Source organism: Rhinoraja longicauda, chromosome 11, assembly GCF_053455715.1.
Source record: "Rhinoraja longicauda isolate Sanriku21f chromosome 11, sRhiLon1.1, whole genome shotgun sequence".
Taxonomy (NCBI): Eukaryota; Metazoa; Chordata; class Chondrichthyes; order Rajiformes; family Arhynchobatidae; genus Rhinoraja; species Rhinoraja longicauda.
In genome coordinates this window covers 41,608,824-41,624,875 of record NC_135963.1, presented here as the reverse complement: position 1 = coordinate 41,624,875, position 16,052 = coordinate 41,608,824, and the positions used below count along the sequence as shown (strand labels likewise).

At 44.9% G+C, this 16,052-nt stretch overlaps 1 protein-coding gene and 1 pseudogene across 6 annotated transcripts in view; one reads left to right on the top strand and one right to left on the bottom strand.

Annotated features, from left to right (window-relative positions):
• rabgap1l (RAB GTPase activating protein 1-like) overlaps window positions 1-16,052 on the top strand; it is a 252,872-nt gene that overhangs the window by 221,780 nt on the left and 15,040 nt on the right. Inside the window, exon 21 of one of the 6 annotated variants that reach the window (XM_078407466.1) lies at window positions 4,469-9,035. The exons of the other annotated variants lie outside the window; for them this stretch is intronic. Within the exon in view, the coding sequence (XP_078263592.1) occupies window positions 4,469-4,486 (18 nt within the window). The 3' untranslated portion in view covers window positions 4,487-9,035. Of the gene's footprint in view, window positions 1-4,468; window positions 9,036-16,052 lie in introns of those variants that run through there. 6 annotated transcript variants of the gene reach the window in all.
• Window positions 346-4,450, bottom strand: LOC144598174 (U6 snRNA-associated Sm-like protein LSm6 pseudogene; annotated as a pseudogene).

Genomic DNA, 16,052 nt, shown 5'->3' with positions numbered 1-16,052 from the left:
ATTAAACAGTAAAGCATTACCGCTTAAATTATCAATGCAGCCCAACGCTGCCACGAGGCCAGGCCAGTGAAATACGGTTTCTACTGAATGTTCCTTTAATTAAATACAATACTTCCAAAATAGGCCGGTTCGGTACCAGTCAGAATAAGACATCACGTTTGACACATGCATCACAGCTATTATCTGGTAAATCAAACTAAGATATGGATTAAATCATTCTTTATGGAGAAACCACCAGTTATATAGTGCAGAAAAGTAAATTTTCAAGAGTTAAAGAAAAGTTTTGTTACATTACAAAAATTATGCCTTTCAAATCAAAAATCAATCTTCAGTCTACAACCTCATCTAAAGTCTTCTCTTCTGTGTACTGATGTACAACACATTGTTGCCTCGAATAAATGCATCTCCATATTTGTTCTTAAACTGACCGTTTACGTATTCTTCTGTCTGCTCCAGTGCTATGTTCATATATCCATCCAAACAAGCTAAAACACCTCGGTAATACACACCCGAGTTCAGTTTAACCACCACTGGCCTCCCTATGATTTGTTTTAGAAAATCACTGGGCGTTTGCTTTTGCATGCTCACCCTTCAGCCTATGCACGGTCCACTGATGGCTTGATTGGAACGCGGCCAAGGTTGCGTAGCAACCCGCCTCCCGGCCCGGGCGGCCGCCATTGGTGGAGCGGGAGCACGTGGCTGCTGGCTGGGTGAGGTCACGTGGGGCGCGGGGCGGTGACGTCACCTTGTCCCGTATTTGGGAGTGAGGAAGTTGGCAACCCTAATTGTGGGTTTGATGAAGAATAAAAAAGGAAGCATGTGGCACAAGTTTAGAGGACTGAGAGTGGGAGAAGCCCATCAGAAGCATAGAAAGTGTAAGGAGGTACACTCCTGGAAAAGAAATTAGGAGGCTAAATGGGAACACAAAACCTCACTGGTAGGCAAAGCTAAGGAAAATCCCAGAGCAGTTTCCAAGTTTATTATGGGCAAGAGGGTAATCAATATATGAGTGGGACCCATTAGGGACCAATAATGGAAAACGGAGAACTGGTTGTGGTTCTAAATATTTTATTTGATGTTGGCCCTTATAGTTGGATAATGAAAACATACCTGCACCACTGTAAAAACTGAAGATGTAAGCCATTGGGTTCAAGGAACTGCCAACCTGTAATCTTACTAAAACATACCAATAATAATTAACAACCAAAGGGCTAAAAGGAAGGAGGGAGTTCAAATAATTGGACTAAAAGCATAGTAGTTCCTTGGAATCAATGGCCGTCATCTTCAGATCTTAGAGTGGCTGCAGAGATGTGGATGTATGCCAAAACCACCTGGATTTTGGAGATCTCCGTAAGGATTTGAAAACTGGAAGGGTTGCAAGAAAGGAGGGAGAGAGAAATCTGGAAGCATAAGGAAAGGTTAGACCCTAAGTCTGTCATTGCGAAACATTGAAATCTTGCATTCAGAAGCTAATAGCAGGACATTTATAAAATCAGGCAGAATCATTGTGGTTTATGATAAGGAAAATGACAGATTTATTACAATTCTTTGACTTGTAATATAATGGATTGATATAGCACACCAGTTGATGTCGTGCATTCAAATTTCCAAACAATACTTCTAAAGACAAGAATGCAGGGTTTGAGGTGATTTATTAGCATGGATTGAAGAGTGGATGAAAAATAGATAACAGCTGGAAAACTAGGTGATTTGCAGATTGACAATCAGTAACTAGTAAGGTGCCACAGAGATCAGTGCTGGGACCTCAACACTTCACAATCCATAGTTACCTGTTTATTATATTTGCTTCTTGGAATAGTGCAGGACAAATGAAACGGACAATGATCCAAAGAGTCAGTGCAGTGTGTGGTGCAGCCGCACTGTTCCACACTCCGTGCAGAGCCTGTATGTTGCTGTACCTCCTTTTCAGTGGAGTGACATTAAAGGTAATGAGGTGGGGCTTTGTCGTGCCTCGTGTTGTACCGCACTGACCAGGGGTATTGGAGACAATATGTATTTTTCCATTAATTTCCCCCAACTTGCTCCTTCTTTTGCTTGGCTGCAAAGTTTTAGACTGTTGGTGAGAATGTACGTTGTGACCAGCGAGATATCATAATTCTTTGGTCAGAAACTCCTGACTTGTATGTTATCCATATCAACATGCACTTATGGGAATCCAATAATCTTGTCCTCATATGTTACTAATTTTAATTTGTAGACTAGTTGATAAACATTAATTACCATGGTTAGATCGGTAAGTCTATAAAGACTTGGTCTTTTCATATCTCATTACTACAGTGATAGTCTTGTTCTCAGGTTAACAGTGAAAATTGAGAGCTGAGACAATAATGATCCCAATTCTAACCCTTCCACCACTACCCTCTGTCTCCTTTGAATAAACCAGTTAAGATTCCAATTGACCAATTTACCATGAATCCCATGCATCATCTGGATCCACCTGCCACGTGAGCCTTTATCAAACACTTTATGAAATTCCGTGTGGACCACATCCACTGTCCTACCTTCATTAATCACTTTTATCACCTCCTCAAAAAACTCAAATCCATAAGACATGACCTGCCATGGACAAAGTTATGCTGATTCTCCCTCATCAGCCAATTCTCTTCCAAATGCGAGCAAACCCTACCCCTCAGATAACCTATCAAATAGTTTCCGTACCACTGATGTGAAATTCACCAGTCAGGATTATCTCTATTACCGTTATTAAACCAAGGAACAACATTGGCTCCTCTCCAGTCCTCTGAGACCTTGCCCTTGGCTGGAGAAGATACAAAGATCTACGTCAAAGCCTCAGCAGTCTCCTTTCATACCTCTCATCAGGCCCTGAGGATTTATTAACTTTAATCTACTTAAAGAAACTGCAAACCACTTCCTCCCTGATCTCACAATTCCCCAGCATATTCATATACCCCTTACTGATCCTTCCTGGACCTCTCTTTGGTGAATACCAATGCAAAGTACTCATTTGGAACCTCACCTACAACCCTAACTCCAAGCACACGTTGCCTCCTTTAACCCTGACCAACCTTACTTTCTCCCTAGTTACCTTCTTATTTTTAATGAGGGTATAATAAACCTTGGGATTTCTTTTAATCTGACCTCCCAATTACATATTATAGCCCCTGTTGGTCCATCTGATTTCCTGCATGAGTTCTTACTGCTTGCTTTATATTCCTCAAAGATCCTGCCTGATATCATTATTTTGTGCAGTAACTCAACACTAGCCCAGTGTCAACTTATTTATATCGGCGAAACCAAGCGCAGGCTCGGCGATCGCTTCGCTGAACACCTGCGCTCGGTCCGCATTAACGCAACTGATCTCCCGGTGGCCCTGCACTTTAACTCCCCCTCCCATTCCCAGTCTGACCTCTCTGTCATGGGCCTCCTCCAGTGCCATAGTGAGGCCCGCCGGAAATTGGAGGAGCAGCACCTCATATTTCGCCTGGGCAGTTTGCGGCCCGGTGGTATGAACGTCGACTTCTCCAACTTCAGATAGCTCCTCTGTCCCTCCCTTCCCCTCCTCCTTCCCAGATCTCCCTCTATCTTCCTGTCTCCACCTATATCCTTCCTTTGTCCCACCCCCGACATCAGCCTGAAGAAGGGTCTCGACCCGAAACGTCACCCATTCCTTCTCTCCCGAGATGCTGCCTGACCTGCTGAGTTACTCCAGCATTTTGTGAATAAATCGATTTGTACCAGCATCTGCAGTTATTTTCTTATACTAGCCCGTTCAACTGAGCTTAATTGACTTCAGTTGACAAGGTCACCATTACGTTTGCAAAGGGAGGTTTCCACCCAAGCAGCCGTGTTTACCTGCTCACCTGAAACTGCAAGCTGTGACTCAAAATAGCCTACAAGGATTTAACTGGGTAAAAAATATTTAGCTTTGACTGTTAACTTAGGAAAAATTTAGTAGCATTTGTACCTACACCTTCCTTTCTCACTCAGGTCGCTGCACTCTGAGATATACTTTGTACATTTGTCTCTGGCTGATGTTACTGTTGTTTGATCGTCAATATTTGTATTTCATGTCAGTGTTCGTCCTGTGTCTGGTGGTGAATTCCCTCATGTGTTCAGCCCATCTTCATGCTCTCCACATAGTGGATTGTTCTGTTATTTTTCTATTTGTGAGCAGCATGCACAGCTGCACTATCCTGGTTTGCTATCTTGTCTGAAGAAGAGTTGCGACCCAAAACGTCTGTCCATTCCCTCGACAGATGCTGCCTGACTCGCTAAGTTCCTCCAGCAGTTTGTCTTTTGCTGAAGATTCCAGCATCAGAAGTTTCTTGCGTCTCTGCTGTGCTCCTCTTGTTCTGTTTGTATATTAATTTCACTTTTCCCCTGAAACCCAGTTGGTAATCTTTTAGTGGCGCTGGTTCTTCACACTCCTTGGACTGGTGCTCGGCGAGGTCTGATTAATTTTCCCCATTTCCTTCTCTTCCTTTAGTTCATTTCATTTTCCTAAAGTGGGACACATCACGGAGAAATACTTGAAACGGCTTTCTACTCAGAGATGGCAAAGGTCCCGCCACATTAATAGGAGGCAGCCCACAATTTACTACAGATTGGACCATGGCCATCTATAACCAGTGCAAAGAATTCCTTATAATACAGCAGCATCTGCTTCGTAATTCCCTAGGACATGAGCATGGGTCCAGGATGCAAAAATAGCTTCTTCAACGGAGTATTCTGTTTGTTTTTCAAACGCATGTTTTCACCTCATTATCTTCCATCGAAAAAAAGAACTTTTGGACAGATCGTTGTCACCTCAAGGTGCTTTGTCGTGCTACTGTTGAAGTCTAATTACAGTCATGATCCAGGCGAGAGCATGGAAGCTTCTACGGACGTCAGACAAATGAGCAGCTAAGTCGTTTTGTGATGGCGCTGAGGATGTGAGGGAGAACTCTTCAGATGGTGCCCTGAGCATTGTGCATCTATTGAGCGGACATCTTCAATGCCTCATTCAACTTCACGTCTCTGATGGCGGCCGTCCCCAGCTTTTGCTCAGTGACGTGGTCATGTTTTAGCCCACATCATGTGCTCACTGCTCCATGGCAGTTTATTCCCACAGCCTTCTGACTCAGGAGAGAGATCTGCCAATTGCCTCAGTTATTATGTAAAGTAATGCAGCTGATATTGTTGTATTTTAATACCTCCTCTGCCAGATCCTGCCAGGAAAACCAGGAGATGGAATGAAGTTTCTTTTGATACTTACACTGTTGAGGGCAACGTACAAACTCAAGAAGAGACCATTCTTGCCTCTGAATTTTAGCCCTATTTTGGGATTGATTTTATGTAACAGTTTCTTTGCAAAATAAACGTTATTCACCCCGGCAGCATCTCTGAACAACAAGGTTAGGTGATGTTTTGAGTCGGGACCCTTCTTCAGAAATGTCACCTATCCATGTTCTCCAGAGATGCTGAATTACTCCAGCACTTTGTGTCCATTTTAAACCAACATCTGCAGTTCTTTACAGCTACTATTATTCACCTTCTCCTCAAACTTTCCAATTCCTCTTTGTGAATAGAAGGATTCCTTTTGAACGTTGTGTGCAGTTTACCATCGATCACATTACATTTATGGCATCAGAAAGTTTTCTTTTATCTTGGCTTTTCTGTATCCAAATCCTCTTGCCTATAATTTCTCTACAGTGGAAGTTATGTTTGTCTTTTCAATTTCATTGGTAATTCTTTGTGCTAAGTTCCACGTTCCACCTTCTTAACTTTGTGCCCTGGTCATCCTAGTCTTATAACTTTCCCTATAACTCAGATCACCCAATACGAGTAAACTTGCATTGTATGTGTGGTGGTTTGGGAAGAGCTTAAAAGTGAACACAGTACATTCGATGTGATCTTGCCACGTGACCTCCAGTGTTTTGTACAGTGACCTCCCTCCTGCACACAATCCCTCTTTATATGGAAATTCTGTGACTCACTGCCGTCCATCAGTTGGAAAGACATGACCAATAATTGGGCCGCACTGTGGCATAGCCAGTAGAACCATCGCCTCTCAGCTCCAGTGACCCTTGTTCAAACCTGACCTAAGGTACTGTCAGTGTTGATTTTGCACGTTCTCCCTAAGACATGTGGGTTTTCTCTCGTCCCTTTAGTTCTTCCAACAATCTAAGGCCAAGTGGGTAAGTAGGTAACTGCCCCTAGTGTGTGGGTGGGTGGTAGAATGGGAATGTGGGGAGAATAAAATGTAGTGCACTTCAGATTGGTGATGGCCAGTAATGGCCCAATCTCGAGAGGGGACATAAATATATTGTTCATTTAATACCATCCTTTGCTGGCAGCCTTTTGATGTTGTACCATTACTACCTTTAAGTGATACTGTTTAAAATCTTATCCACTAACTTCTTGCCTGGCGTTAGGTGAAATGGTTTTACTTTGAACATGAACGGCTCTTTTATAACTCCCTCCAATCTACCTGCCTACACCATCAACTTCTGCATTACCAAAGCCCCCCAACTGACTGTCCTAAGCACAGCTGTCCCACTGTCTGCAGCATAAAACCAAACACCAGTGTTGCGAGCTGGTCACTGAAGCTGGTATTGAGGTGGGCTTTGTACAGAATGAATCACCCCTCCCGAACAAACAGAGCACAAGGCCCAGGCTGATTGAGAGTACCTCAGGCTCTCCAGCAAACCCACCCTAATGACCATCACCAGGGCTAAAAGAGTTAAATCATGAGGATAATTTTTGCATTCAATAGTATATGGAAGCTTCAGGGCTTTTGAAGAGATTAAAGGATTTAATAGGCTAGACAGAAAATTATTTCCTTTGAAGGAATCCAGAAAAAGGCTTCAGGACCTTAAAATTGTGCAAGGGTGATTTTAGAAGCAGAGTGGTGAGAATCTGGTCCATCCACACTCCTCCCACCTTGGCCTAGGGTTGGAGGGCAGAATGAGGGGCCTTGGGCGGTTTTGGGCATTTGGGCTGCATCTGAAGTGAACTCATCCCACACTCTAAGCTGTGGGAGCAACGTGGGACTGAGGTTAGGTGAAGGCAGCTACTTTGTGATGGCATATCAGCCTTGATCTAGTGGAGTGGTGCAATGAGCCCATTTACTGAAATACTCCAGCACTTTAAAAAATATTTTAAAAGTGTTTTAAAGTTGTCTGTGACACAAGGTGCAAGATCAACACTCTCAACACCATTTTTCTTATCTCACTTCCCCTCACTCCCACATAGCCCACCCATCCCACCTCACCCTCAACAACACCCAGGCTTCTGCCACAGCATAGAGTGGGGAATGTGGTCCTTGCAGATGCAAAACCACCCAGGACCACACATGGGTCCCTCTGCCCTCCCTCCCCTACCAATCCCAGAAAAAAAAATCAGGATATGGGCTGGGTGGGAATTTGCAAATGTTGGTGTTTTCGCTGTCTCCGGCTGTGTAAGTGCTTGCTTTGTTTCCACTCTACTGGTCTCCCTTTAGCTGGCAGAGTGACGGGAATAGAGTCAAATTCCTCAGCGACTGTGAAAGCCTCTACAGTCACTTCACATCATGGGGTTGCTTCAGTCTCCTGGATCAGTGTAGCCAAAGCCACTCTCCACTGGAATCAAACATATTTATTGTGTAGAGACAGAGAGACTGTGGATGTTTAAAACCAAAATAACACTCCTCGGTATTTCCAAGCATACAAAACATTTATGCAGCTTGCGATTGTCACATCAAAACTATCAGCTTTAACTCCAGTTGTGTTCACAGGTTGCAGTTGTGTTTGGCATGTGACACTGCAGCCTGTTGTGATTCACACAAGCAGACCCAGTGCCCGACATGAGGGCTTAGAGAGTCATAGAGTTATACAGCGTGGAAGCAGTCTCTTCGGCCCAACTTGCCCACACCGGCCAACATGTCCCATCTGCACTAGTCCCACCTGCCTGCGTTAGGCCCATATACCTCTATGTCCTATCCATAAATGTTTCTTAAACATTGCGATAGGACCTGCCTCAACTACCTCCACTGGCAGCTCACTCCATACACCCACCACCCTTTGTGTGAAAAAGTCACCCCTCAGGTTCCTATTAAATCTTTCCCCCCTCACCTTAAACCTATGTCCTCTGGTTCTCAATTCCCCTACTCTGGGCAAGAGACACTGTTTGTCTACCCGATCTATTCATCTCATGCTTTTGCACAAAGCACTTGGATTCCTCCAGCACTTTGTGTTTTGCACTTGGATTTCCTTCTCTCCACCTTATCAGTATTATCCCGTTTTATCATCTCTGCCATAATTTCACTCCACCTGATGCCCACGCAAATTGGCATTCAGTCAAAAGGCTGGGGCTGTGGTCCCTGTGGAGTGTGTGAGGTGAAGATGCAGCATTGCACTTGGGGAGTCCTGTAAATAGCTGCTAGTCCCCAGATGTGACTGTGATCAATGTGAAGGGTGCGTGTTTTCCAATTAACACGCTAGGTTTTTAGATAATTAATATTGCAGCTTGAAACTCAAATGACAATTAACAGTCAGGCCATTGACAGCCTTCCTTTATAAAAGATATTCCCGTTCTGAGACGGGGCACTGGTGTTGAATTTGTTACTCAGGGACCAGGTGTATATTTATGAGCCTATTGTGAAAATGTTGTTGGGATTCATATGTAAGCTGCAGCTGCTGCTGCTGCCGCTGCACATTTGCACCAAACGATCAGTTGTACCGGGAAACCTCTCTTGAAATGTTAAATGTTGTTGCCTTTGAGAATGTGAATGGCAGATCCTATAAATTGGGTGATCATCCTGGAAAGGAATGATGTGAGGGCATTCGTGTCTTCCATGTCTGGGTTTAGTTATCCCCAAATTCCCTGTTTACTAACCACACCGCGTGTTCCTTGTTGCCAGTTCGTTAATACTCCTCAGTTTGGCTGCCCTGCACATCAGAATGACTCTAGGTGTTCTGTGCACCTTCGACAGCGTTGCATTTAATGAAACGTTTGTGCTCTCAGAGCACTGGCTGCCACCCAAGGCTATGCCGTGTGTGTGTGCTGTGGATCTTGTAAATGTTTTGAAAATTATTTGTGGAATGCTCATTTGCAACAAAATAAATTACATTTTGTAGCTGGTATTTAGTTGTGTTTCCTGGTGAGGGATACGGCAGAGATCCTGTGAATTAACAGGACCTGCCTCTTCCTAACAACCAAGTTACTGCCTGAGACCTATTGCAGAAACAGTGTCCTAGATCAAGTCACCACAAATGTCGATGCTGGACCCGCAACACTATTATTTCCATTTGTGAATGACTTCACTTGGCATTGCATTCAAAATAAAATTGGCAATGGGCAGCACAGGCAGACATTGAATGTCAGATGTGACAAGTCAGTCTGCTAGGGGACTTGTCACTACTCTAACTTGATGGACCACACTCCTTCCAATTGAAACACCAATTCACTTGCACTTCTTCCACTCCAGTGTACTGCATTCACCATATGGTCACCTACATACAGCTTTGCAGACCACTGCCATTTACTCCCAGGACTTCCAGTCACCCCTCACTCTAATTCTTTGTCCCATTCCCTGCACTCTTCCAATGAAGCTCATTGCAAGCTTGAGGAACAGCATTTTCATCTGACTTGGCACTGCCAGCTTTGAGGGCTCGGTGTTGAACTCAACTACTTCAGATAATTTACTACTGAAGTACTTCATCTCCCATTTTCAGCATTTTTTTTCCTCCCTTTTCTGGTATCTAAGATTTCATTCACCAGAGAAAATTCCCATTCTCCACGTACAGAATCGCTTATGTTCCACTTCACTCACCTTCACTAATCACCTTCCTTCACCCACCAGTCTCTGTCCGTTCATGGACATCAGCCACATGTCCACACGTTATTTATGTGGCCCATTACAGGGGCCGTCAGCAGAGTAACCTTCAAAACAGCAACAAAATGTAATGATTGAAATGTCGCAACCTTCTGATTGTGGATCGACTGGCCTTATATTCACTGGAATTTGGAAGGATCCAGTGAACCAGAGGATCTTATAGAAACATATAAAATTCTTAAGGGATTGGACAGGCTAGATGCAGGAAAAATGTTACCGATGTTGGGGTCAAGAACCAGGGGTTTCAGTTTAAGAATAGGCCATTTAGGACTGAGATGAGGAAAAACCTTTTCATCCAGAGAGTTGTGAATCTGTGGAATTCTCTGCCACAAAAGGCAGTGGAGGCCAATTCACTGAATGTTTTCAAGAGAGAGTTAGATATAGCTCTTGGGGCTAACGGAATCAATGAATATGGGGAGAAAGCAGGAACGGAGTACTGATTTTGAATGATCAGCCATGATCATGTTGAATGACAGTGCTGGCTCGAAGGGCCGAATGACCTACTCCTGCACCTATATTCTACGTTCCTATGGATAGCCATTAAACCAGTGGTCTCCTACTGATACATGCTTTGTCACCTCAAGATCCAATCACAATTGCTGTCATAACTACTTCCTAAAATATAACCTGGAATTGACAATGGCACTCGAGGGACTAGCCTCTTGTGGTCTGTGCCATCTCCCAGGGGAAATATCCCACCAGTCCCATTCTCCTTTTCTAACCTTCCTGTAACAGCTGCCCATCGGCTCCCATTGATTCGTCTGATTACCTACAGTAGTCAGTCAGTCCACTCATCTTTAGGATATGGAAAGAAACGGGGGAAATGCACACAGTCACAGGAAGAGCGTGCAAACTCCACAAAGACAGCACTGTAAGTCAGGTTTGCATGCAGTTCTCTGGAGCTGTGAGACAGCTGAATTAACAGTGTGTCACACCGTAATGGGTGTCTTTATTTGAAAGCAAGGTTATGAAAATTATTTTTTAATAAAATCATTTAAAATCACACATACATGCTATCCTGAAGGATAAACTGGTTAAAATGCATCGGCTGATTTTAAAGCTATGGAGGTTTGGGTGCTGAGTGTTTTCATGGATCAATAGATTTTGGATTCAAAGGAAATAAAGAGCTATGGAGTTAGTGCAGGAGGATGGCACAGAGGTGAAGGATCAACCAATATCGTATTAAATAGAAGCGTGAGCACTAGGGGCCGAATGGTCTGCTCCTGCTGTTATCTTCTGTATAAAGTTTTCAAACTCTGCTGCAAGTATCAGCTGGAAGAGAACTGTATTCATCCTTGACAGTTGCAATACTGTGGTTGTCAGGCTGTTAGCCAGCACTTGGCATACCTTCCATTCCACTTCCAGGCGCTTTGCAACAAGTGGGTGCAAAACTCTTCTCTGACGCTGCACTGAATGTGCAGGAAGAGCGGACGTGACAGGAGCTGAGACTGAGTTGATCCACAGGCCGCAAGGTTCTCTCAGTGGACTATGAGACCGAACACAATGGCAGTGCCCGGAGACAGCCCACAAGAGGTAATCAGGCTACAGTGATTGAGTGGTGGAGTTTTCCTGCATCCGGTGAATTGTTTTACTGAGCAACACCTTGCCCAGAGTCTGCATGAGGGGCTTTGCTCAGCTTTAACTTAGACCTGGCTGCCAATGATAGTGGGAGCAGGACTGACGAGATGTAGGAGAAAGGGTAGCAGGGGTTCGGAGGCTGGATGGTGCAAGGGATGGAAGAGGAAGGAAATGGAAGTGGTGAGAAAGCAGGCTGGCAAATTAAACTCTCAGCAGTCGAGATCAATCCCACCAGTTAATGACGAGATAAGATTGCAGGTGAGATGAGAATCAGGTTGGTACTGGACCCCAAGAAAGGGAGTTTGTTGGGTGCCTCCGAGATGGATTCTTAGAGCAGCTTGTACTGGAGCCTACCAGGGAGAAGGCAATTCTGGATTTAGTGTTGTGTAATTAACCGGATTTGATAAGGGAACTCAAGGTAAAAGAGCCAATAGGAGGCCGTGATCATAATAAGATAAGTTTTAATCTACAATTTGAGAGGGAGAAGGGAAAATCAGAAGTGTCAGTATTACAGTTGAGCAAAGGGGGACTATGGAGGCATGAGAGAGGAGCTGGCCAGAGTTGACTGGAAGGAGACTCTAGCAGGGAAGATGGTGGAACAGCAATGGCAGGTATTCCTGGGAATAATACAGAAGGTGCAGGATCAGTTCATCCCAAAGAGGAGGAAAGATTCTAAGGGGAGTAAGAGGCGACTGTGGCTGACAAAGGAAGTCAAGGGCAGTATAAAAATAAAAGATAAGAAGTATAACATAGCAAAGAAGAGCGGGAAGCCAGAGGATTGGGACTCTTTTAAAGAGCAACAGAAGGTAACTAAAAAGGCAATACGGGGAAAAAAGATGAGGTACGAAGGTAAGCTAGCCAAAAATATAAAGGAGGATAGTAAAAGTTTCTTTAGGTATGTGAAGAGGAAAAAAATAGTTAATGCAAATGTGGGTCCATTGAAGACAGAAGCAGGTGAATTTATTATGGGGGACAAGGAAATGGCAGATGAGTTGAACCGGTACTGTGGATCTGTCTTCACTAAGGAAGATACAAACAATCTCCCAGATGTTCTAGTGGCAAGAGATTCTAGGGTGACTGAAGGAAATTCACATTGGGCAGGAAATGGTGTTGGGTAGACTGATGGGACTGAAGGCTGATAAATTCTCAGGGCCTGATGGTCTGCATCCCAGGGTACTTAAGGAGGTGGCTCTAGAAATCGTGGACGCATTGGTGATCATTTTCCAATGTTCGATAGATTCAGGATCAGTTCCTGTGGATTGGAGGGTTGCTAATGTTATTCCACTTTTTAAGAAAGGAGGGAGAGAGAAAACAGGAAATTATAGACCAGTTAGTCTGACATCAGTGGTGGGGAAGATGCTGGAGTCAATTATAAAAGAAGAAATTGTGGAGCATTTGGATAACAGTAACAGAATCGTTCCGAGTCAGCTTGGATTTACGAAGCGGAAATCATGCTTGACTAATCTTCGGGAAATTTTTGAAGATGTAACTAGGGAAATGGACAGGAGATAGCCAGTGGATGTAGTGTACCTGGACCTTCAGAAAGCCTTCGATAAGGTTCCACAAAGGAGATTAGTGAGCAAAATTAGAGCACATGGTATTGGGGGTAGGGTACTGACATGGATAGAAAATTGGTTGGCAGACAGGAAACAAAGAGTGGGGATAAATGGGTCCCTTTCAGAATGGCAGGCAGTGACTAGTGGGGTACCGCAAGGCTCGGTGCTGGGACCGCAGCTATTTACAATATACATTAATGACTTGGATGAAGGGATTAAAAGTGACATTAGCAAATTTACAGATGACACAAAGCTGGGTGGTAGTGTAAACTGTGAAGAAGATGCTATGAGGTTACAGGGTGACTTGGACAGGTTGTGTGAGTGGGCAGATGCATGGCAGATGCAGTTTAATGTGGATAAATGTGAGCTTATCCACTTTGGTGGTAAGAACAGGAAGGCAGATTATTATCTGAATGGTGTCAAGTTAGGAAAAGGGGAAGTACAACGAGATCTGGGTGTCCTAGTTCATCAGTCACTGAAAGGAAGCATGCAGGTACAGCAGGCAGTGAAGAAAGCCAATGGCATGTTGGCCTTCGTAACAAGAGGAGTTGAGTATAGGAGCAAAGAGGTCCTTCTGCAGTTGTACAGGGCCAAAGTGAGACCACACCTGGAGTATTGTGTGCAGTTTTGGTCTCTAAACTTGAGGAAGGACATTCTTGCTATTGAGGGAGTGCAACGTAGGTTCACGAGGTTAATTCCCGGAATGGCTGGACTGTCGTACGTTGAAAGACTGGAGCGACTGGGCTTGTATACTCTGGAATTTAGAAGGATGCGAGGGGATCTTATTGAAACATATAAGGTTATTAAAGGAGTGGACACGCTAGAGGCAGGAAACATGTTCCCGATGTTGGGGGAGTCCCGAACCAGGGGCCACAGTTTAAGAATAAGGGGTAGGCCATTTAGAACGGAGATGAGGAGATACTTTTTCACTCAGAGTTGTGAATCTGTGGAATTCTCTGCCTCAGAAGGCAGTGGAGGCCAATTCTCTGGATGCTTTCAAGAGAGAGTTAGATAGTTAATGATAGCGGAATCAAGGGATATGGGGAGAAGGCAGGAACGGGGTACTGATTGTGCATGATCAGCCATGATCACAGTCAATGGCGGTGTTGGCTCCTAGGGCCGAATGGCCTACTCCTCCACCTATTGTCTATTGAACTAAACTAAACTAAAATGTAGAAACAAGGAAGTATAGATACAAAAGGACACTAAGTGCTGGAGTAGCTCAGCAGGTAACCTCTAGTCTCTCCCCCCCCCCACCACACCACCTCTTATCCCTTCCCCCCACTCCCTTCCCTGTGCCTCACCTGGACTCCTACATATTTCTGCCATGCCCCCTGCTACTTTCCTCTGTCTAGCTTCACAATTCGCAACTATTCACTCCTGTCCCACACTTCCTGCTTTTATCTCTGGCCTTTATTCCAATCATCTGCCTACCAAACACCCCCCTCGCCTGTGTCCACTTATTACCAGCCAGCCCCTTCCCTTTTCCAGCTTCTCCCCCCAGCTACAACCAGTCTGAAGAAGGGTCTCAACACGAAACGTCATTTCTCCATGTTCTTCAAAGATGCTGCCTAACCTGCTGAGTTACTCCAGCACTTTGTGACCTTTTGTAAACTAAACTAATGCCATTCCATTCCTGCTTGCTGAATGGCTTTGAGAAATGGCCCGGGCAGCTTTGATTTTGTAAATCAGTTGGCAGCACCATCCAGTGGCCATCACTTGCTCCTGCGAGTGAACTGCAACATTGTTCACGGAGCAGCCACAGCACAGTTTGCTTCAACGGAAGTGGGCCCTGCAGTATTAGTCCACGCCGAGACTGCCGAGCTGCTGGTGATAGAGGCTGGAAGACTCAGCACTCAGCACACTAGTGCTACTTGCACCCCAGCAACGTTCTAATTCCCCCTTTCCCTCCCCATTACCAGGCTGTGCCTGTGCCAACTCTCTAACGCCCCCACCATGCCCATGTTGCACCAATGTACAAATCAGCTGGAGAAATGGTAGCCAGCAAACCACAACATACTGCTGGTTTCTGATCTGTTAGGTTTGGCAGATCCTAAGAAGCACTTCCTGTTGTTAGGAATGTCAGTCTGCCCAGCTGAAGAGATTAAAAACCAAAGGAGGGGGTGTTTGTCATGGCTTTTGTTCAGAGAGCAATGTACACCTCGTTCCACCTTCACCCAAGTTTTGCACAGAGACAGACTAGCCAGATTTCTCAGGCTTTCAAGCACAAGGCAAGGACAGTGTTGGGGGAGGTGTTCAGGGTCTAAGCATACAGGGTCCAAGCATACAAATCAGATCTGTCCCAGTCACATTGGTTTCTGATTTCCCATGGCACTGCTTGGTTGCATTCAAGTGAAGTAGATAAGTCTCACCCTCAGGCAGCAGGAGGATGACACAGATCAATCAGTGATATCAGTGTCAGGAACATTGAACAAATTGTGTTCCCCTGCATTGGTTGTCATGGTGGAAGAGCGAAACTGAGCCGGTCTGAATCAGGACTGACTGCAATTATTAATGGTGCACCCTCCGGGACTTAAAACTAGGCAAAGTGATATCCAGGAGAAAGCTCCTCTCTCAAACTCACTCTACGGGCGGCACAGTGGCGTGGCGGTAGAGTTGCTGTGTCAGAGACCTGGGTTCGATCCTGACCTCGGGTGCTGTCTGTGCGGAGTTTGTACGTTCTCACTGTGACTGCGTGGGTTTTCTCCGGGTGCTCCAGTTTCCTCCCTCATACTAAAGACATGAAGGTTTGTAGGTCAGTTGGTTTCTGTAAATTGTCCCTAGTGTGTAGGATAGAGCTAGAACTAATGTATGGGTGATTGCTGGTCGGCAAGGATTCAGTGGGCCGAAGGGCCTGTTTCCATGCTGTATCTCTAAAAGGAATAAAACTGAGCCACCTCCTTGCCACATTCTCACAGCCCGACAGCATTGACAGTGGACCCAGGGATGGGGCCTAGACAGCTGTGGAGAAGTTTCCACTTTGGGTGGGAGAGGCTATGTGCTGCACCGGACTTTGCCAGTCAGGTAGAGCTGACCTCTCCTTCAGAGATTCTGCCCATGAAAATGCTCCCATTGTCTCATCA